Source organism: Primulina eburnea, chromosome 10 (assembly GCF_022965805.1).
Source record: "Primulina eburnea isolate SZY01 chromosome 10, ASM2296580v1, whole genome shotgun sequence".
Taxonomy (NCBI): domain Eukaryota; kingdom Viridiplantae; phylum Streptophyta; class Magnoliopsida; order Lamiales; family Gesneriaceae; genus Primulina; species Primulina eburnea.
The window spans coordinates 6,355,628-6,378,927 of NC_133110.1; the positions used below are offsets into that span (position 1 = coordinate 6,355,628).

Consider the following 23,300-nt stretch of genomic DNA (forward strand, 5'->3'; position numbering starts at 1 on the left):
ACTTTAAATAATTGGATTATATAGATAAATTATAATGATTATTAATATAATTAAAAGGGATTTGGAATAAAGATTGATAGATAAATTGTTTACGTTGATTGATTGTGATTAGAATTGATATTAAAATTTAAATGATAATTCCTACTTTACTCATTAATGTATAATAAAATTAAATGATAATTATAGTTGAAAAATGTTATATATTTATTTTTTAAAATATTTTATAATGTTCTTTAAATTTTCAAAAAATAATCATTTCAATAATATAAACGAAATATTTTTTAAAGTGCTTAATATTTTTTATAATATAATATTTAATAATATAGCATTATCTCAAATATAAGACCATATATTTTTAGTTAGTAATAATTTTTATTTTATATAATTTAATTTTATAATAGAACCATAATAACCATAAAATATTTATTTCATGTAGAATGTCAAATATTAAGGTTTTGTAATTAATTATCAGATAATCAGACATAATTAAAATAATTATTTAGTTGTTAAATTAATTATTTATTTGTTAAATTAAAATAATTATTTATGTCAAATAAATTCAATACGTATGTTCAAAATCTGTATTTTATAATATCAGAAAATTTAAATTATATAAAATATATCCGAAATTTAAATACCTCACCAGAAAAAAATTAAATACAAAATCGGGATAAATCATAAATGATTCGAGTTACGAATTAACCCAATGTAATTATCATATATCACCATTTTCATTTCTTTTTTTTAAAGAAGAAAAGAAGAGAAGCCCAAACCCCGACCCCTGCAACCCGTCGAGTCGTCGACCACCTCCAAGCTCAGCTCCAGCCGCCGCGCGGCCAGCTGCCGGAGAAGAAGTGCAGCATACAATCTGTGTTGATCGGAAGAAGAAGACATCCGAAAGCAGCTCGGTTCCAACCATTTCTGCGCTAGTTCTTCCTCTGATTTTTAGGTGAGATTTTGTTGTGATTACTTGGTTATTTGGAGTGTTTTGAGTAAGTATTCGAAGCTTATTTTCTCCCCGACTGTTCCTGCAAATTTCATCAGAGATTTGAGCTTCTCCGGCGAGTTTTCCAGAAATATCAGTATTTTCTTGAAACTCCTATCCTCCTCTTCTGTTCTTTTCTTGAGTCAGGAGTTTACAAAACACCATTCCATTAGTTCCAAGGCTGTATTGCACATATTATAAACGTAACTGAGGCAACAATATTTAAAAATTGTTGGGCTGAGAAGAAAATTATACCTTCAATTCAAAGGATTTCAGATCACGAGCAAGCTGCTCAGTTTATAACATCGTTATAAATTCTAGTAATGATATTAGCTGTATATTTACAGGATTAAAAAATATAATTATAAAACTATAATTATTTAACGAAATATAAATCAACTAAAATTGACATTTTATTTTATTTTATAGTATTTTTCGATAATGGCCTTCACAATGTCTCACCCGGAAATCTTTTGGTCGAACACTCACACAAAGAATCCTTGTTCATATCGGAAAAGTTCTCGGCAGTTTCTGGAAAATCAAGCACAACCAGTTGAAGACAAGGGAACACCGGTCACTTTCTTGCAAAATTTGGAGCACAGTTCGTATTTTGGTTTCCCTCCATTTTTTTGCTGTCTTTTCCCCTTCCCAAGCAGAACCGATTTCCGTGCGGATCCATACACGTAAAGACCTCTCAAAAGCTTCTCTCTTCTGTTCTTTGATTCACGTTGGCTGCTAATAGTTTTAATTTCGCAGTTTTTAAACTGTTGGATATGTTGGTTTGTTATCTCTAATTTAGAACAAACCAAAATTTGTGTTTACATGCTGTAAAAGTCGCTGCTTTAGGCTGTTTTTTGGGCAGTGTGTGTCACATTTTATCTCATGTCTAAGGAACAGTATAAGGCATCGTATATGATGGAGCATCTTTTTTTTTTTATGATTATAAACTAGGCGCTGATGAAAATTAAGGTTGAATGTTGGAAGAAGCTAATCCTAAAAAATTGTTAAAAATATGACTCTCTTTTTATTATGGATTCTGTCCTTTCATTGACTAAATATCATTTCAATCAATCATCTTGCTTATTTGATTGGTTGAAACATGGTCTGCGAGTTCCGAAAATGCTTCAACTCTAATGAAATTAAGTCTATAGTTGTTTCTGTTGTCACTTCATATTCTGACAATGTAGCTAGAACCTAAAGCTCAGAAAATTTGATTTTTGAGCTGAACCAATTGGTTTAGGCTTTAAAACTTCTTGTTAATTGCCATTGTAAGTTTTTTTTTTCTGATGTGTTTGTTAAGAGGAGCTTGGAATTCCAATTAATTTGGATTGATGGAAGCTAATGACTTGGAAATTTTGAGTGTTGTTAAAGGAGAATATGACTGTGATAGTGCATCTGAGGCATTTTTTGAGGACTCGGTTGATGATGATGATCTTTCCTATGGCTCAGGAGATATACCCAAGTTGCAATATAGGTATCCTCTTAAAAATAGTTAATGACAGCAGATTGCTTCTTTTTTTCTGGTGAAAAATGTTTCGTTTGAAAGTTTCTTTATTGGTGGTTTTTTTCTTGATGTTAATGGTAAGGAAAGAAGCATCAAGAGCGCTGTGGATTGATGAGTTGGGAATGGCTGAGGTGGTGGAGAAAAAGGGTAAGATGTGGACCACAACTGGGATAGTTCGCAGTGGAAAAGTGTATTGCTCGATTGAAGAAACTCTGTATGTGATGCAACCCACTCTCTGTTGTTTTAATCATGGTTTTCTCTAATTTTTACTTTTTCACAACACGTTATCAGCACGAAGCTCTAAAAGTCCTACATATTTTTCCAAGCTCCAAACAGAAGAAAAAGGTAACAAAAGTAATTATATTTATTTTACTGTTATTTGTTTATTGTGTATTTATTTAATATACAATATAATAAATAACAGTAAAATAAATATAATTACTTTTGTTACCTTTTTCTTCTGTTTGGAGCTTGGAAAAATATGTAGGACTTTTAGAGCTTCGTGCTGATAACGTGTTGTGAAAAAGTAAAAATTTACTTAATGTTTTGGTAATTTCAGTTTATCTTTAACCCTCACTAGCAATTAATTTAGATATTCCTTTTATTTTGATCAACCTAGATATAAAATCCCATCAGGCATCAAAATGAATTAGCAATTAAAAATTTAAACAATGAAATTTTGCGAAGAAAAATCTCCATATTGCCAAATGAGGTGAAATGTAGAATGACTAATTTTTACGAGATAATGAAACTAGTTAATAAATTTGACACCGCTCTAAATAATTCTACTCATATTTCCTTGCTTTGTAATAGTAAGAGCACCACATCATAAATTTGCTACTGCACCAAATAATTTTTCTAGTTCCCTTTCCTTGTCATTTGATTGTGAGAAACACATAATATATTTTGTGAGGCCAATTACAATTATAATTAATTATCAAACAAATTTGATTAATTTAAAACTACAGCGGAAAAATGATTTAAAATACTTAAAATGGACCTCAAGTCAAAAAGATATAAATCGGCATGACCTCCCCGTAAGTTGTATGACATACCAAAAATTTTAAATACCGGTAAAAAGAAAAATGTCTCAAGGACGAGACTGCTGAATTCATAAACAGTCACACACAAGTGTCAACCAGGCACAAATCAACAATTCACAAGCAACAATTCAATAAATCTGGCAAGACTCAAAGCAACATAAACTAGTTCTAAACTGCACAACGACTCCAAATAATTATACTGATACACGAGGCAACTCCTCGGTAAATAAACTCTGACATAAAAATTGACAAGGCTCCAACATATATAAATAAACTAACTGAGAGACTCCAACTCTGATAACCAAGCAATATTATCTCACTCTCGAGCTCCACTGACAGACCCTTAGCCTAGTGCTGCAAAACTAATCGGGTGACCTACCATAGTATCCAACAACAACCACAGCAGTCCCCCAATATAAAATACTGAGGTTAGTATTCTTCTATGAAACAGTTAAACAACAAAAACAATAATCATAAATCATGCATAAACATATACTAGATGAAATATGCAATTCATGAATTAAGCAACATGTACATGGGAGCTACATAGTCATGCAACTAAACCGTCCTCTCGTAATGTCGTGATGCTAACACAAACATCCACGACATTTGCTACGCGCCACAGTGCTAACACAAACATTCACGACTCAGCCTCCAACATCTGATAACGATACAACAAGAATGTACAATAACGAACAACATATGATGTCAAGATTTCAAGTGTATATCACACGAAAAATGCATAAAGAAATAGACAATCATAATTTCGGTCTCAGGAATAACTCGACTCGAAAACCGCCAACTGATTCCGAAATAATAGTCTTGTGTGCTAGGAATACAATAAAACAGGAGAAACGGGTAACAAGAATGATAGAACTCAACATGTATGTAATAATAAATGCACTATTCTAAATGCCACAAAATATGTCAAATAATTGCACATATAAATCAACGAGACATAAAACAGCCAAAATAACTCATATAGTTCACACAAATCATGTAAACGACATAAAATGTACATAAAACAAGACTTATATGTTATCGTCGTATGTTATCGAACTGTAACATACCTATGTCAAGTTTGACAATAAACAACAGTCGACGTTAATCTGCTCGGCCTGAAAATAATAACAATAAGCCGGATAATTCCACAATTCTCCAATAAAACTAAAATAATCTTATTTATTTTCAAAATTACTAAAGTTGAATTTATTTGATAAAAAATCCAACTTAATGATTTAATCATCAAAACTTTGTCCCAATATTCTCAATATTCTACCAAGTCACATATTACTTCCAGTAATTCTCCAATTCTCATATGAAATCAAATATTCAACTAAAATCATTCAATATTACAATAGTTCGATTACTTTTCCAACTATTCAAATAAATCGATTTATTAATTAATTCTAGCTCCAATAAATCCCAAAAACTCTAATAATCAACATATAAACAATAATATTCGAATATACGAAGAAACTAGTCTGATAAACAAGTCTGATGTCGAAGATTTACACCTCAAACACGTCCAACGCTTGAACCTACAACCTAAACTCAATATATACTTCAATATAATGCACCTTAATTGACAAAACGAATTTAAATCGAAGCGGGTAAAATATGAATTCAGGCAGCCCCTAACTTGAACCAAAATTTGGAATTTCAAGCTTGTTATTACCGAGAATCGTAGCTAGATTGAACAAGGGTGGTCTCACGGTACCATGGTGGTGTAACGTTGCTGGAAAACTCGCCGGAGAAGCTCAAATCTCGGATGAAATTTTCAGGAACAGTCGGGAAGAAAATAAGCTTCGAATCCATACTCAATACACTCCAAATAACCAAGTAATCACAACAAAATCTCACCTAAAAATTGGAGGAAGAACTAGCGCAGAAATGGCTGGAACCTAGCTGCTTTCGGATGTCTTCTTCTTCCGATTAAGAACAGATGGGATGCTGCATTTCTTCTCCGGCAGCTGGCCGCGCAGCGGCTGGAGCTGAGCTTGGAGGTGGTTGACGGGTTGCAGGGGTTGGGGTTTGGGCTTCTCTTCTTTTCTTCTTTAAATAGAAAAGAAAATGGTGTATGTATATATGTGTATTACATTGGGTTAAAAATAGTAACTCGAACCCAATTATCCTGGTTTTGAATTTATTTTACTCTCATGTGGTATTTAAACTCGGATATATATTATATAGTTTAAATTCTCCGATATTATAAAATACATATTTTGAACACACGTCCAGAATTTATTTGGCAAACATAATTGTTTTAATTTAACAACTAAATAATTATTTTAATTATATCTGATTACCGGATGACATTGCACATGAAATAAATATTTTATTTAAACTATTTAATATGCAAATTAAATTGAGGAGCATTGTTATGAGATCAAAAAGTTGGTGTTTGCTATGTTGGTGTTACGAAAATGTGTTTAAAATCAGGAATAAATGCATTGTCTTAAAGGTAGGACTATGATTTTGATACAAGTTTAACACCAATATTTATAAAATAAAAAATAATTCGGGTGGGTTCCTTGAGTCGTTTACCTAAATTTATTAGACAAATGCAATTTATATTGCGAGTAGATCATCGTAATGTATTTATTTTCTACAAACCAGTGAAAAAACAAACATAAATGCTGTTACTTCTTTTTATTTTTGGTAGAAACAATTGACTCTTAGATAGAGGTTGCAGTTTCCATTATGCTCCATGACATTTATCTGGTAGATTTTTCTTGTAGGTTTTTGGTTGAAATTGGGGCATTGGATGTCTTGAATGATGACGGTGCTCCTCTTTCTGTATGCGATATGTATAGAAAATTAGCAGAGGACAGGAGTAGATATGGATGCTCTTGGGAGTCTTTTGAGGTCTATAGACATCTGAAACATCTTGGTTACATTGTTGGTCGTCACGGCATTCTTTGGTCTTCAAAGAATTTTAAAGCTGATGCTACCGTAGAGGAAGGTTCCAGAGAATCTGACTTGACAAGGGAAAATGGATCAATTAGCGGTAGTTTCATCACAGAGAAGATATCTGTACTGCAACTCAGTGAAACCAAACCAATCTATGATGTGTATCCTCCTAATGGCATGTTTAAAAAATCTTCTCCTGGCAGTCCGTGTTTTGTGCTTTACCTCATCAGGTAACTCAAAATCTGGTGTGGTTTTTTGGGCAAGATTAGCTCCCCTTTCTTTCTGCCTTGTTTAAACAAATTTCTGGTTTGGTTGCCAATATGCTTTTTGGAAATATGCTCTAGTGGATTGACAATTGTCACATTGTTCAATATATTGGATGCTAAATTATACAATTCTTGTGAGTGGAATACACTTTTATTTAGTGCTAGGTTTGTTGACATATTTCTTGATGATATGTTACCCTTGCAGTGGTCGCCCACCATCAAAACAGGAAATCGAGAACCTTGAGAATCGTTGCAGCGGAAATCCTTTAAAATTTTGTATTGTCGAACACGGGCGGGTCAGTTTCTTGTCATTCAACAAAGTCGAGCTCCCTGTCCTCCCATGACCTTTCTATTTTTTATTTTTGGGTCCAAAAATATCACAATACAGCAAGTACACCTAGAGACGATCGTTCAGGTATGCTTCTACTTAGTTGCATAGGTGTCCGGTCAAGTGGGATTTGGTGATTTAATTTGGATCTGGGCGGAGCTTGTGTGGTGACTCTCTCGATGTTCTTGGTATTGGTTTAGCTATTGAAGCAGTTTGGGAACTTAATTTAGGCTTGGAGCAACCTTGTGATGGATGGTGGGCATATAAAATTATGGTGGAAGTGGATCGCTCTACTTATTTGCCAATTGAAATTGGTTCATTCCTGTCTGGAGATCCGGAAAATGCTCATTGACCTGACCAAGACTTAAAGAAACTTTGCTGTGATCTTGTAGTTGATCGGTTAGCAATGGAAGCCAAGGAACTGAATGGAAAGTGATACAGACCACGACCACTGTGACAAGAATTTACATCAGTTGGAAGGCAAAAAGTTAGTGAATTGAAGCCAATTTTTACTGGTGTACGTCTAATTTGGTGGTTGCTGAAGAATATCTGATTACCGCGATTATTTAACTAAATGACCATGAATTTGTGATCTAACTAACCTTCTCAGTTTTCACTTATTGTTTAGTCTTCGTATTTTCGTATGTTTTAAAGTCATTTTGCCAAAAATCAAAAATTTAAAAAAATTTTGACCAATCTGATGAGTTAATAGTATAAAGAATTTCTAGTCAGAGTAAGACATGTACATTTTAGAAAGGTGTTAATACCTCATTAGTGTTATGTAGATCATGGATTTGAGCCTCAAGTTGCTATCGGTTGGCGTGGTTTTATTTGCTAATTGTTCTTTAAATTTGTTCCTATCTTCCCTTTTTTTTTCCCTTTTCTAATTGTGTAAATATGAAAGTCAAATTTATGCTTACAAATTTGACAATGTTTAGCATTATAATATAATATCTTTTTGAATCTTGATTACGAGGAAGTAGCAGGAATCATCCCAATTTGATCTGCCTACTGAAACAAAGATTGATAATTAAGTCAGAAGTCCCACGTTGCAAGTTGCCAAATTGGGTGACCTTACTTCCAAGAATCAATTTTATATCGCGAAGACACCTTCGATCGTTGTCTGTCTGTGTGTGCATAGTTTATTTGATATAAAAATCTCAGGAAATTTGGTTTCAGACTCTAATATTTGTATAAAAAAATCTAAAAAAAAAAAAGACGTTGACTTGTATTCCCAAGGTCAACCCAGCGTGTACAGATAGGGCTAGTCGTATTTTTAAACGTGGCCACGCCATTTCAACACCTTGCAGATGCATAGCCGACGATTAAGGGGGGGTCATCGACCTTTTGTATTTTTACTAATATAATATATGACCCTATATAATATGATCCATATATTATTATAATAATAAACTCGATTTGAGCTCGATGGAGCCATGTTCTATTTCCAATTTAAATATATTTCTTTTAAAAAAATTCAAATTTTATATTAATAAAATATAAATATTTGTCCAAGTGTTACCATATAATGTTTTGGTTATAATTTCTTTAACTACTCCACTAATTTGTGTTTATATAAATATATATATATATATATATATATATATATATATATATATATATATATATATATATAATTTTGATATGTTATATATTCATCATATACACTTATGTGAATACTGATAAAATGACATTTATACATTAGATGTACAATTTTTTTTATTTTTTTTTAATTGGAAATGGAAATGGAAATTGAGAACTCATAGGTATATAAATAGTCAGAGAAAAATTGTTTCAAAACATTTGATAAAAAATAAAATAAGTTATAGTGTAATTAGAATATTAATTTTTGATTTCCAAATATATCTCATGATACTCAATAAAATGAATTTCCAGTAATTTAAATATACTTTAGGGAATAATAAATTTCCAATAACACTTTGATCTCAAATTACTGAAAATTCATATTATTGAGAATCATGAGATATATTTGGAAATCTTAAAATTAATATTCTAATTAATCAGAGACGCGTTTTTTAACTGATAATAGTAATTTTTATATGGCCCTTTTCAAGGAATTGATAAACATATTATATTCGCCTTGAAGTATAAGAAATAATAATAAATAAATCAAAATAATAAAATCATATGATAATAATAATAATAATAATAATAATAATAATAATAATAATAATACACGATTTAATATCTCGGACAATAATAATATTACTATTATAGAAAATAATAATTCTCATACGAAAAGGTTTACAAATCTTAATTTTTGAGATTTATTATCCATTTATATTTATTTTAACATATAAAATAATATAGTTTTATTTTTTCATTCAATCAACACAAAATTGACTAAACATAGTACGGTAATTGTACATAGAAGTAGATACGAAACCAACAAATAGAGTAAATCAGTTGTGAGACAGTCTTACGAATCTTTATATGTGAACGAGTCAACTCTATTGATATTCACAATAACAGGTAATACTCTTAGCATAAAAAATAATGTTTTTTTATTAATGACCTAAGTAAAAAATATGTTTCACAAAATACTACTCGTGAGACCGTCTTACAACTGATCTACTCTATTTATATAAGCTAGTGATAAATTCGAAATAACGGCCAGTTCCAGGGGCAAAGAAGTTACCCTTATTTATTTAGCTCTATAAATTATCCAATTCCACTAAACAAAATTTTATTTGCATTTACGTGTGTCCATAATGTCCAACTACCCCAACCAGAATCCCTCCGGCTACCCCTACGGCGCTCCGCCGCCGTCTCAATCCTACCCATCAGCCGGCCATCCTCCACCCGGAGGTCCACCACCTTCCAACCAGTCTTCTCCTTATGCGCCCGTTTCCACTCCGTACTCAACGCCTTCAGCTCCTCCCAGTAACAACTATGGCGCTCCCCAGCAGCCCTATGGCGCTCCTCAGCAGCCCTATGGCGCTCCCCAGCAACCCTATGGCGGTTATCCTACCCCTCCTTCTGCTCCGTACGGTACCCCCTTCGCCGCGCTCACGCCCTCGGCTTTCCCGCCGGGGACGGACCCTAACGTGATTGCGTGCTTCCAGGCGGCGGATCGGGATGGAAGTGGGTTTATTGACGATAAGGAGCTTCAGAGTGCACTCTCGACGTATAATCAGAGCTTTGGGTTGAGGACTGTTCATCTTCTCATGTATCTCTTCACCAACACTAACACGAGGAAGATCGGTAGGTGATTTTACTCTCCGTCTTTGTGATAAAAACTGGAATGTCATTATCTTTCTTGTTGGTTGCGATCTCATCAATTCGGAGGCTTGACTCCGCCACAACTGATATGAAAGAAAAGGCTGAAAATAAAACTAAATGTCGTCCACGTTCATGCGGCTGGTGTCGGCCGTTTAATTGTATATGGACTTTTTTTTAATGACTTTGGCATTAGAGACAGAGTGTTGTGCATGAAAAGAATTTTTTAATGCTGGATGTTCAATTTAGATCATGTCTTGAGAGGTGATTGTACTATCTTCTTGATAAAATAAAATAAAATAAAATGATAGAACAGATTTCTTGTAATATCCAAATAATAGCTTAAGAATGAAGCTGCATTAATTACTATTTTTTAGTGTTATTCTGATAGGGATTTGTTGAAATTTTCCTTTTCCTTTTTAAGGCCATATTTCATCAGCATATATCCATGTGCTGAGTGGAAATGAAGACTTGATCATCGGGATATCATCTCAACTCTCAATGGTCTTATATATTAAATCTGATGCCACCGTTAGTCCTTAGTCCAAGTATAAAGAAAAAGTGAGAACCACCGTAAATTAGTTGTCTTGCAGATAGGTCCTATTTTTTCAATTTGAACCTGTACTGCCAATGGTTTTTTTTTTTGGGTGGGATTCTGCAAGCTTATGGTTTCTATGCTTGCAAGTGCGTCGTCGAAAGTTGTCAATATCTTTAAAAGTCATGTACTTGTAGACTTTTAGTGCTCTCAATACTTTTACCCATTAATTTGGATCATAGATGTGTATTCGTCACCTTATCTTCGATGTCCGTTCCCATTCTTTTTTGTAAATAATCCTATTTTTTTATATGTTCAGTAATCAGTAAATTTTTCCTCAATCTTTGTAGAATCAAATCTACGTGTTTACAGAGCTCGAGTGCTTTAGTATCAATTCTTTGATAAATCTAAAACATGTTGGTCATTGGTTTATTATCCTATCTTAAAACAGGTCCAAAGGAATTTACACAAGTCTTTTACAGTCTTCAGAGCTGGAGGGTTAGTCTCAACTCTTTATGTCTCTACAATTCGATATTTCCTAAAATTTAAGAATGCGTTCATCTGATTGGTTCCTCATTTTCAGGCTATTTTTGAGAGATTTGATAGGGACAGGAGTGGAAGGATTGACTCAAATGAATTGAGAGAAGCGCTTCTTAGTCTCGGATTCTCAGTGTCTCCCACAGTTCTGGAGTTACTGGTTTCAAAGTTTGACAAAAGTGGTGGAACTAACAAGGCCATTGAATATGACAATTTCATCGAGTATGACTTACATTCTACGTACCGCATACCAAGAATACATTAACTCTTACCAAGTTTCATGACTTCAATTTCCATTTTTCCTTGGTCAGGTGCTGTCTCACTGTTAAGGGTCTGACTGAAAAATTCAAGGAGAAGGATACCTCGTTTTCTGGTTCAGCCACTTTTACATATGAAGCCTTCATGTTAACTGTTTTGCCTTTCCTCGTTGCTTAGGGCAATACACTCGACATCTGCACTGTGATATTGTGTTGTTTAAGTCTCACTTTCGTTTGTTTTTTCTTCTCAATTATTTGTCGTTTCCCTTTTTTTATTGAGTTTGTTAATGGTGCTGTATTGTTTACTTTATGCAGAAATATTTGTAGTCTACCTAGTTACAAAGTGATGGGTTTCCCTTACTCTTTGTTAAAAAGTCGCCTCTTTAGCATTTGCACGGTGTGTGATTTTCATTCTGACTATTGTCTTAACAAATACTGATTCATCGGCAACACTTGTGTACCATTCGGTACACTGGACAAGAGATGGTATATACTGCTTATCACCCCACATCCATGTTTGACTCGTTTATGGTAAAATTTACCCAAACCACGGGCTCAGTACAAGAGATGTATATATTGCTAATCACCCGGGTGATAACTGCTCACCTTCTCCACAGTCCGACGAACGGGGTCTGAAAATAACAAAAACGCTTCTTATGTCTACTGAAGAAAACCCTAAGGAGAATGTATTCAGAATATGTCAAAGGTCAAAGATAAATTTCACTGGTAAATAGTAGGGTTGGTTGTTAGAGAAGAAAGGAATCGAACTAGGCAGGGAGAAAGGTGATATAGCTTGTGCAGAGTGCAATTAACGATAAGCATCGTCCAATTGCTTTATATATTTGGTTGCGTTCTTGCTGAAGGAAAACCCCACTCGCTGCAACGAATTTAACTTACATAGACTAGAGATGTCTTTAATTGTTTTCTACCATTTTTCATGACACGGGCACGGCGAGAAGAACCCCAAAACTTGTACGACACAGTTACGTTAAAAGTGATTTAGGCTGCGCTTGAATAGGTATATGAGAGATGGATCTCAAATAACGTTCATCTTGGTGAATATATTTGGTATCCATTATCATAGAAATTACGTATTTTATGTAAAATAAATTTGAAATCCACTCGAATTTATTCGAGCAAACCAATCCAAGCGCAAATAATTAGAGTGCATGTCAAATTTAGGGCCTTTGCCAGAAATGAATTGCAACATCATAGCAATGACAACTGGTGACAAGAATACGCATCTTCGCATATCATATGCAAAGAAAATTAAAAGCAAGCATGCCGTTGGTGAAAGTGCTTGAAGAATCTAGTTTAGGAACAATATCAGTGTTAAAGAGAATCACGAGATTATAAACATCAGTGTTAAAGAGTGACACATTGTACAAAAAAATGATTGTTTTGTACATATCCAAAATGAGCTTTGAAGTGGAGCAGAGATGAGCAGTGCAAAAAATTTTAAGGGGTGTTTTTTTTGTAGATGCTGTCATATTTTATACACAGTTAAATGAAAGAAAACACCACCGCCAACGCTACCGCAGCTGCCACCGCAACCACCACATGAGCAAAAAAAAAACCCCAATCCCACCCAATGTTATAGTAAAAAAATGAAAAAAAAAATTCAATTTAATAGTTGCTCCGCCATCGGTCGTGCCAATACCTCCGGCTGTTGTGTCTTTCATATGAGTTGTCATAACCAGCTTGTCCACCAGACCAGCTTCCTCTTTCAGACGGGGAACTGTAAGATGTCGAGGGGCGTCCAGAATCACTACTTTTATTGCTGCTATTCGTTGAAACATTCCTCATCTTCTCTTCGTTATCATACTTTGATCTCTGCATAAAAAATTATAAAAAAAAATTATCAGTGGAAGACCATACATACACGTCATAACTCAATCTTTAGATTTTTGGAAGGAGCCAACATCGTAATTGAATGATATAACAAATTCTTTCAACCGATTTATTTCCCCTAGCCTTACGTGTGAGCATTTTAATACGATTGTGTGTGTAATATACTTTCAAAATAAATGCAACGAATATGATCAATTGTTTTTGGTTAGGTGTGGGGGTCACGTAAGTGAAATATAGTGATCAACTGGTCTGGCCAGATTATTTCTCCAAATAATCTAGAAAATAACATATATTCCCCCTGTTTCTGGATTTATTATTTTTTTCCTGCAATAATATAAGGTAATCCCATGAATGTAACAACACCTTGCAAGAATCTGAGAGTACTGTGTATGCCTCTCCGATGATTTTAAATAGCTTGTCAGCATCACTGTGAATTTTCTCACCGACATCCTTCCACAACGTCCCATCATCTCCTACATCACTCTTGATCAAGAACTGAATAGCCTATATGAGCACAAACTTCGTCAAAGTAAGCAAATACCCAAGCAGAAGTTAACCAACTTGAATGAGAGAGAAAAAGGGACAGAAAGCAAAGACCTTATCTGGATGATGTCTGAGAGCTGCCTTTCTGTAAGCTTTCTTAATCTCGGATTCTGTATCAGAAGCTTTGATTCCTCTGCAGGTCAGAATTTAGATTAATTGGGGACATTCTCAAGGAGGATAATGGAAAAGTGACATGGTTCATAGACTTACAAAATGAGGTAAAAATTCAAAGGAATTTCCTTTTTGGCGTCAGCTTCGATTTTCGAAAATAGTCGACGAGCTTTTCTTAAATCCTTTCCGTTACTTCCACCTGATTTATTTTGAGAACCAGACTGCCGAGTCTTTTCTTGTAATCTACTTTCAAGAAGATAGATCAGTTTCAGCAGATCACAAGTTGCCTGCTTGTAGTCTCTGATTGTCTCATGTAAAGTGGCTCTCCTAGATAATGCCTGCAAAGTGGTATGAGCAAACATGTCAGCAAGAGAAGGTATAAAAAATCATGAAAAGACAAAAAAAGGATTTTACATGTCTATTATGTTTTCAAGGCCATCTCATATATGAGTACACCTATCGGTTGTTTTCAAGACCATCTCATCTATGAATATGTTGATCAGACAATCAAAAATATAATGAAAATACAAAATAAAAGGGGATTATCTACATTACGTCATTACCAGGGAAAAAAAGTTCTACCAGATAAATCATCGACTGGTACAGATGAACAAATATCACATGGTCTACGAAAAAGGATAATGCTTCAAAGCATAACATCAAACAAATATGGATAACATAGAGGGAGAAACTGAAGACGACCGACTAACTATATCTTATGCCAAGAATTTCTAGTCGCTTTTTGGTTATGTAGCCGAACCTTTTGGTAATTTTCATCCAGAGCAATGGCTACACTACAATCTGCAATTGCGTCAATAATCTGACCAATTGATTGGTATGCAGCAGCACGATTGCAGAAGCAGATAGCCATAAAAGGGCGTGAATCAACACTTTTCGAAATAGCATGAGTGTAATGCTCCACAGCTTCTGTATATCTTCCAGACAGAAAGGCTTCATTTCCAGATTTCTGTAGTGACCAGAAAAAAAAATTGTATCATAATCTGTCAGGGAAGAACAGATTCCTGGGGAAAAAAAGCAAAGAATACTCGCCAATAAATATAATGAAATTGCAAGATTTCGATAAATAAGACTCAAAAGAGAAATAGAATATGCAAACTTAGTGAATTTGCAGGTGACTGAGCTGATATGAAAAATTAGAACATAGAACTCTTACAAAGATACAAGGCAAAACGCAATGGCTGAGTCGATAATTCTACAACTAAACATGGAATGGAGCAAATACTTCAAGAATATTAATAATAAAACCCAAGTGCATGAGAATAGGTCAAAAAACATGTTCGCATATATACGCGCGCGTGTGTGCATATATATATATATATATATATATATATAAGTAGCTGCACTATACCTTCAGGTGTAAAAGTTCACGTATAGATGAAGCTAAAGTACTCGCAGATTCTTGAGTTATGTCTCCAGACCTGCAATTGAAATATCAAGATCTCAATAAACATTGGCAGTGAGGATGAAAACACGGTGTTTAAGGTAAATCAGGTTTACTTCGTGGTAATGGGCAGTTTTTCTACTTGTTCTATCAAATCAAGAGCCACGTCAAGCCTTCCCAGATGATAGTGGGACTTGGTCTGTAGATACCACCTCCACAACCTCGCATAAGAACTTTTGCAGCTTCGATCATCCAGATGATCAGATGTGAAGTTCTTTTCAGCAATGTCAAGAGTTTGCTCACATAGTCTAATCAATTCATGATACATCCGCAACTGTTACAATTATGATGAAAATTAAAGATTCCTCGTAAGCTTGAATTCAGGTTGTGATTTAACAAGCAAAAATGCCAAATGTCCAAAATATTGAATTGGTACATACAAAGCATAGAGCCCTTCCTTTCATCTCAAGTAATTTATCTGAGTACATGCTTATCGACAAGGCCTCTGCAATGCTCTCCAGAGCACTATTTACAGCATCACGGGATCCTTCTTTCAAGAGTTTGTCAGACTCATGCATAAGGTTGGAGACTCTCTGCCAATCACAAATTTTGTCATCCAAAAATGATTCAGGAAATGCCAATTTTTTACTCTTTTAAAATGTTAAATACAAACCGAAAAAAAATTATATAAAAAAAAAAGAGTTATGGGTGTGAGTAAAAAATGGCAAAAAACCATATTCTGGATGCATTCTCCTTCATTATCCTATTGTTTTGGTCATCAATGATGTAATAAGTACGGTATTGCCACTACTAGCGGACGTCGAAGAAGTTGAAAATTAACAGTGTGTGTGTGTGTAATATATTTGTATGGAAAGAAAGCTTTTCACCCAATGAAATGTTAATAAAGGGGAAGTACGGGACATTTAGAAGGCTGATATTAGCTCTCTGTTTGTTGTATTCAAAGGAACCAACAAAAAAGTATTTGATTTAAAAATCTCATATCCCAGATTCCCATTCCTCAATTGAAATCATTTTCTCCTTGAGCAAAAATCATAATTTCTGGTTCTCAATTCGCCTTGAAATGGATTAATCCCATGATCATTACATCCAAGATGCAAGGTCCTAATGAACAACGAGCATGGCGTCACTCCCTTGAAATTTGAAGTTTTGAACAATTTTATTTCATAGCAATAAAAGTTCTATCACCATGTAGCTTTTGTAAAGTGATCTCATCTTCGAGATACCAAGGGATCTATTCATCCTTCTGAATTGGTGGTTATTTGATTCTAAAACCCATAGTAGTAAGGATCGGGATGAAAAACTAATAAATATCCATAAGAGCCAAACATATGTAGAAAAAAGATGTCTGTTATTACACTGCTTCCTTTGCTCCAAAAAATTCTTACATAAAACAAAGCATAAATACCTTGAATATTATGCTCAATTGCATCATCAGTAAACTTTCACGGTAAACATAATACCGAATAACAATAATGTCCCACCTTTGCCCTTTGTAGGCGATCAGCAGCTTCAATTGTAACTCTCCTGTCTAAGCACACATTAGTCCCTGATTCCAAGCATTTATTGTAACAATTAATCGCGTCTTCAACTTCACCCAATACCAAATGACAACTGCAATTTACAATAAAAAAATATAATTAATTACTAGGTCTAGTCAACAGTTACACAAATAAAAGAGAAAAAAGTTCTTTAGCATAATTGATGAAAAGACTCGAGGCTGAAAACAAGAAAGAAAGACTAAAAGGAAAGGTACTTACGTCCCAGCCCTTAAGATAACCTTAAAAAGGTTGAGTCTGAGGCTGCAGCCAGTGTACAGTCACTTATGGCTTCTCGCATCCTCCCTAAAGTCATTCTTGTGGCAGCACGGTTGCTATAGCAGAGCAGTAGTGGTTTCATGGAATATTCAAGGTCATTGGTACGTGGGGTAGAATTTATACCCATCGTGTATAACTCCTCAGCTTTAGAAAATTTTCCAGCTTGGTATGCCTGGTTTCCCCTGGGTGAGATTATAACAATTTGCTCAAGTATAAATGATTGTACACTATAATGATCAATAAAAAATTGCATCCAAAGTTAACAGCAGAGGAAGCATTTATCGTAGAATTAAATGACAAGAGTAAAAAATAAGCATGACAATATTATCACAAAACGAGGGGAATATGACCACGCCAAAACTTTACCTTATTCTCCAATGCTCGCAAGTGTCATGAGTCACAGTAGCTTCAGAGCCTGGCCTAGAATTTTCTTTGTCAAAATTATCGCCTTGGACGGTGTGATTTGAACCGACTTTCGATTTATACTTTTTCTTGTATTGATGTTTTATTGCTGTTAACCCATCTTGTGCAGGTAATGAAGTAGATAAATTTGTATTGCTCTCATCATCACGAGACTTTTCATTATCCTCTACAAAATCTTTTTTAACCCCAGCATGTTCTCCTTTTATTCCTATATCCATAGCTGCAGGTGGTGATTTGCTGCAATCACTATTTTGATAAGGAGAAAAATCCATTGGGGATCCACATCTGGGAGATACATGACTTTGCTGGGAAAGGTCAACTTTATTCTCACGATCCCGACCAGACAACTGTCGCATTACAGTTCGTTCTCTTAACTTTCCATTGGCCTTCTTCCCTTTTCTTTTTGTATGTATCCTATTTGAGTTACTGGCCATGTGATCAACACTTGAAAAGGAGAACTTCAAATCGATATCAGATGAATCTAATCCAGGTAGCTTGTTGGTAATGTTTATCCCATCATTCTCATCTTTATTCATAGTCGGGACATGAAAAAATTCGCAACGATGACAACTTTCAATTTCAACAGATGAAAAAAAATATGAAGTCTTATGTAACTGAGGATTATCATGAGACAACGGACTCTTACCTGGAATCTTCTCACTCAATTTTTTCAGATGATTTTCATCCATCGAACCATAGATTTTCTGGTTGCTTCCAAACACAAACACATTATTTACATTGGCACACATGTTGCTAGTGAATTTTGCAGTCTTGTCAGCGCCTGCTCCAGAACTAACATTCATCCGTTTCATCTCATTGGTTAAATTAAAAATGTGGTCTTCCACGAAAGCACCTTCTGTATTACAATCACTACTAGATTCTCCATTTCTGCTCGAGCCAATTTTGAAGTCGTGCTCCACAAAACGTTTGCTCTCTTCAGCTTTTTCCTTGTTCAACTGATTCATCTCGTGAACAAGCTTAGTAGTTCCATCACTGCTGAAAACCTGCATGCCTCTCAAACCTCCAAAGGTAAAAACACCATTGAGACAACCATTCTGAAACTCAATATCAAATACTGCATTCTCTATGCCCCCATCTTTAACATCAGATGAACTACCATTATTACAAGTGGGATTTTTCTCGAGATCTATACTTATTTTGGAATCACTATATGAATCAAACATATAATTTATGTTATCTTTTCCAATACCATCAAAAGATTTAGAAGATAATCTGACACAAGGAGGGGAAACCTTCTCGGAATCTCCATAAGAGCCCAATTCAAATTCAGACATCACATCAGGTACTACATTTCCAACTTCTTTATCGATTGCATCATTGTTCAATAGTTTGCCAGGATTTTGGCTTTGGGAACCAGATCCATTCCCACAAGCACCAAACACAAAATTTGCACTTTTAGCTTTTCCAAGCTCATCAGCACTCTGTTGCGATCCATTTTTCTCTACATAGTGTTGGTCTAACTTCACACGTGAAGTGTGATCATACTTATCAGAACCAAAACCATCAACTGTAGGGGACTCATCTACTTTCACCGTAGGGCAGCCAGCCTTCCTTGCACAAAAAATAAAAGTACCATTTTTCAAGCTAGCATCCAAATTTGAGCTACTTCTGTCAGAGGCAAAACGAAAGTCTCCATCTTTTGAGTGTGAATTAGATGTTGAACTAATCAAATTAGAACAAAAATAAGAATTCAGATTCCCCGAACTCTCGAATTGTTTCAATTTTCCATTTATGTCTGCATTCCTTTCACTCTCAGTTGTTGCCAAATTTTCATCACCAACCCCGAACACATTCTTCGACTCACCATCAGCTTTAAGTTTCCTATCAAAACCATTTAACCCCAAATCAATCTTTGCAGAATTTAGAACACTTCGAGAAGCTCCCATCTGTTCTCTACTCATCCTTTTCGGCCTTGGTTTTATTCTACCTGAAAGATTATTAATTTCGGAGCCCAATTTCGAGCAATCGAATCCAGCAGTGTCGCTTGAACTCGAAGTAAAATCGAAAGGTCCCCAAGACATTGAATCCCGATTCGTTTTGCAGTCTGTTTTGGGCATTTCAAAGGCGGGTTGAGCTGTTGTGATCGGCGGTGACATCTTTTCGCAAGATTTCAGGGCTCCGAGAGTGGAATGTTCGGAAATTTTTTTTCCGGTCTTCGGGTTTCCGGGAATCGAGAGGGAGTGCCTGGGATTGGGGATATGGTATGTGAAAGGGTTTCCGGTTTTGGGATTCGATGTTCGACCCAGTTTATTTGAACAATACACAATACCTTAATGCCGCGTTTGGTTGCTCACATAATTGAGCAGACTAATAATAACGTTTTGCCCCTCTAATTTATGAATAAAGTGTACTTCCACCTCGAACCAGAAGTAGCCGACTGCCCTTTATATATACTAGTACAACGACGCACGCGTTGCGTGTTGTACGATATGTTTTTATAATTTATTTGATTTATATTTAAATGAAGATCAAAATATATTTATAAGAAATAATGAGTGGCTAAATTATAATTTTGATATATGAACTAAAAATTAACTTAAAAAAGAATAAAAAAGACCCAAACAAAAATTGAACCTACAACCTCATGATTAAGAAACATAGGCTTTATCCACTAAACTACACGTGACTTGCTTTTAATTTTTAACACTTTATTAATATATAGAGTGGGAGTGAAGGGTATTTTAAGTATTTTAAAAAACAGACCAAGGAAGTTACTCTAACCTACTCCGCCTTAATAAATAGTAAGAGATACTAGGTAAGGAATTCTACCCACATTTATACTCTGATCATTTATATATTTTTTATCGTTACAGCTCTATAAATACAAAATTAATTATGTTCATTATATATTAAGAAATCATAGCTGATGATTTTTTATTTAAGAGTTTAGTACATAACTCCAAAACAAGCTCAACTTATTATAATATATATCACTCTCTTAAAAATCATCTAATAACCTTTTTTTGGAAGTAAAATTTCAACAAAATTATATTTCAAAATTTTGATTCAATAGAAGTTTCGCTAGATAAATTTATTAGTAAAAAATTATGCATTAAAATAATTATTTCAGCAATTTTTTAATTATATATATTTCTAAAAAGAAATTTATTTTATATTTATGTATGCACTACACACGTGATTTATTTAACTGTAGTACATCAAACAACATGCTCAAGCAATATATTAAAATCACAGCTGAGTTATGAAATATTACGTTTTTATGTACAATTAAACTATTTTAAAAAGTAAGTCATGGTCATAAACAAATAGTACAGAGTGCTTGTAGTGAATATGATATGCTGTAAAGGAAATCTGAATAAAAGAAACCAGAGATAAAAAGAACCGCAGGATCCTACTCCAAATGATCAAAAAGTTATATAAGCTTCTTCAGGTTTATTATCCATCATTACTTCAGGATGCGCCTCTAAAATCTCGGCCATCTTATGTTCTGTTGAGTTTGTTGTTGTACACGAAGATGCGGCGTCTTCATGCCTCTGATGATCAGATAGGCAACATTCTGATGAAAAGGGGCACATTAGAGTTCTCTTATTTTTAAAAAAAATTCCCGATCCACAAACATAACCATTTCTGAGGGAGCTAGAAAGACAAATCATCGCAAAAGGCCAAATGTACTCGACGGCTCGACCGTACAGTAACCATGCTAAATGTTTCAAGATTTACCAGCACAGAAAACAGAAAATGCAAGAAAATTACAGTGACTAAGACGAAATTATTGAGCCAACAAATTTGTTGAATCTCGATAACTCACAGGATTGAGAACAACACCCCTAGAATATGATGCAAGTTGCGAACAACTGATGGATCCAGCAAGAACCTATATACAAATATTCCAGTTTAACATTCATGCCTGTAACTCTAAAAATGTTAGTGATACAAATACGTATAAAAGTGCCAAGATATCAGGGTCAACATACATCGTTATGCACACCAAGGCTACTCTCTCGCGGTAAAGCTTTGAAACCAGTTCAATATCAACGCATCTCAAAAGATGGACTGGTCAGGAACTCTGTAAAAAAAAAGAGACACCTGCATGAAGGTAATATAGTCTCTTTTCAATACGCATTCTAAGAAGAAAACATAATGAATTCATAAAAGCAAAAGACAATATCTACTGATACTAATATTGTTCTTCTCTAAAAACAGACTTCAGACGACCAATATCTGCAGGATCAATCACTGTGGCCTGCATTTCATTAGCATTAAAAAATGGTCAGATCTCTTAGGTCACAATAGAGCCAAAATATTAATCTTGCCCTGCACTAAAAAATAATATAATCAAAATACTGACAAAATTAACGGCATGTTTCCTCTCTTTTTTTCTTTCTCCTTTATTTTTTTATGACAAAATAATCAAGAATTGGTTTAATTGCTAATGCAAGCATATAATAATCACAAATTTACAAATTTAAGTGAATGCCCTGCTCCAATTTTTTTAAGCCAAGGAAAAGTTAAAACTCAAAATTGCCCACATTTTTCCCCATTAAAAATAATCAAATGATTGAGCTAAGTAGACATACAATGATTCCCATTTTGGGAAGAATAGCCTCAATGAATATCCAAGTCTTCCTATAGCAGTCAGTCATAAACACCATATGCCCTCCAGCAGGAACCAATGCCATCAACAGGACAGTGCTAGCACACATTCCAGATGCCTTCAGAAGGGTTGATTCAGCCCCTCCCAGTGCACTGTTACAATTTTTGATAAGACATAATGCAGATGATGTGGTCCACCAGACCATTGTTTCTAATTGAATACTAGAAGAGAATTAAACAGGATAATCAATTTCACCTTATCTCCTCCTCAGCAACAACAGTAGTGTAATTTCCATATCACCCATATTCAAAAGTTGCACGTCTTTTTTCCATATCGTCCATATTCAAAACTGGAGAATCAATTTCACCTTATCTTTTCCTCGACGACGGCCCGAACGGAAGCATAGTTGGTGCGTCGTTTGTCTATTCATTTCATGGTCTGACCATCGGTAATAATGAACTGGGCATTTTTTTACAGGCCAATCTGTGTTTCTCAGCGTTTCGTTGATAACAATAGTCATCTTATATACCATATGATGTCGTATATTAAATTGTTGAGGGATAACTCAATGTAATTTAAAGAAGTGTAGGCAGTTGCTTATGACAATGACAATGTTGTAAAAAAAAACCTTAAGCCTTTAACCAACAGAAGCAAAGCATGTGAAGAAATCAAAAAACCCAAACAAGAACAAGGATTTGTTAAGCAAGAAGACAGTGATGAGACTGAAATTCTCGAGTAACAAGGACAGCAACAGCGAAGCATGTCAGGAAAGCAGGAACCACAAACAAAAGTAATACAAGGGCAGACGCGAAGAATTTAGATAAATGAAGAAAAACAAAACAAAAACAGTCTAAGAGAACCAACCCAACAAAAAAAAAAAACACCTCCAGAAATCGAAAACCCCAAACAAGAGTAAGAAGAGGACAAGCACGATAATGGAGGAAAATTGGG

At 34.6% G+C, this 23,300-nt stretch overlaps 1 protein-coding gene, 3 long non-coding RNA genes and 1 pseudogene across 10 annotated transcripts; 3 read left to right on the plus strand and 2 right to left on the minus strand.

Moving 5' to 3' along the window:
- Window positions 1-742: 742 nt before the first annotated feature.
- Window positions 743-11,997, plus strand: LOC140842835 (calcium-binding protein CBP-like). Of its 5 annotated transcripts, XM_073211028.1 has the most exons (9): window positions 748-949; window positions 1,415-1,668; window positions 2,288-2,459; window positions 2,572-2,703; window positions 6,274-6,675; window positions 6,917-7,007; window positions 11,266-11,312; window positions 11,398-11,573; window positions 11,663-11,997. In XM_073211028.1, exons 3-8 carry the CDS (start codon window positions 2,317-2,319, stop codon window positions 11,453-11,455), a joined length of 873 nt encoding a protein of 290 aa, XP_073067129.1. In that variant the 5' UTR covers window positions 748-949; window positions 1,415-1,668; window positions 2,288-2,316; the 3' UTR covers window positions 11,456-11,573; window positions 11,663-11,997. The 5 variants fall into 5 exon arrangements, with proteins under 5 accessions (XP_073067131.1, XP_073067128.1, XP_073067129.1 ...); XM_073211027.1 differs by lacking the exon at window positions 1,415-1,668 and having other exon boundaries at window positions 747-949; XM_073211026.1 differs by lacking the exons at window positions 748-949; window positions 1,415-1,668 and having other exon boundaries at window positions 1,691-2,459.
- A 968-nt stretch (window positions 11,998-12,965) lies between these two features.
- LOC140842836 (uncharacterized) lies at window positions 12,966-17,532 on the minus strand (annotated as a pseudogene).
- Window positions 17,533-17,994: 462 nt separating this feature from the next.
- Window positions 17,995-20,088, plus strand: LOC140842837 (uncharacterized). 2 transcript variants are annotated; one of them, XR_012120495.1, is made up of 3 exons: window positions 17,995-18,133; window positions 18,993-19,076; window positions 19,838-20,088. It is a non-coding gene; the product is annotated as an uncharacterized lncRNA (long non-coding RNA). The 2 variants fall into 2 exon arrangements; XR_012120494.1 differs by lacking the exon at window positions 19,838-20,088 and having other exon boundaries at window positions 18,993-19,150.
- Window positions 20,089-20,962: 874 nt separating this feature from the next.
- Window positions 20,963-23,006, minus strand: LOC140842838 (uncharacterized). Of its 2 annotated transcripts, XR_012120497.1 has the most exons (5): window positions 22,605-23,006; window positions 22,333-22,501; window positions 21,730-21,998; window positions 21,564-21,629; window positions 20,963-21,311 (listed from the first exon to the last, which is right to left on the minus strand). It is a non-coding gene; the product is annotated as an uncharacterized lncRNA (long non-coding RNA). The 2 variants fall into 2 exon arrangements; XR_012120496.1 differs by having other exon boundaries at window positions 20,963-21,629.
- LOC140842839 (uncharacterized) lies at window positions 22,811-23,189 on the plus strand. The gene is made up of 2 exons (XR_012120498.1): window positions 22,811-22,941; window positions 23,001-23,189. It is a non-coding gene; the product is annotated as an uncharacterized lncRNA (long non-coding RNA).
- Window positions 23,190-23,300: the final 111 nt, after the last annotated feature.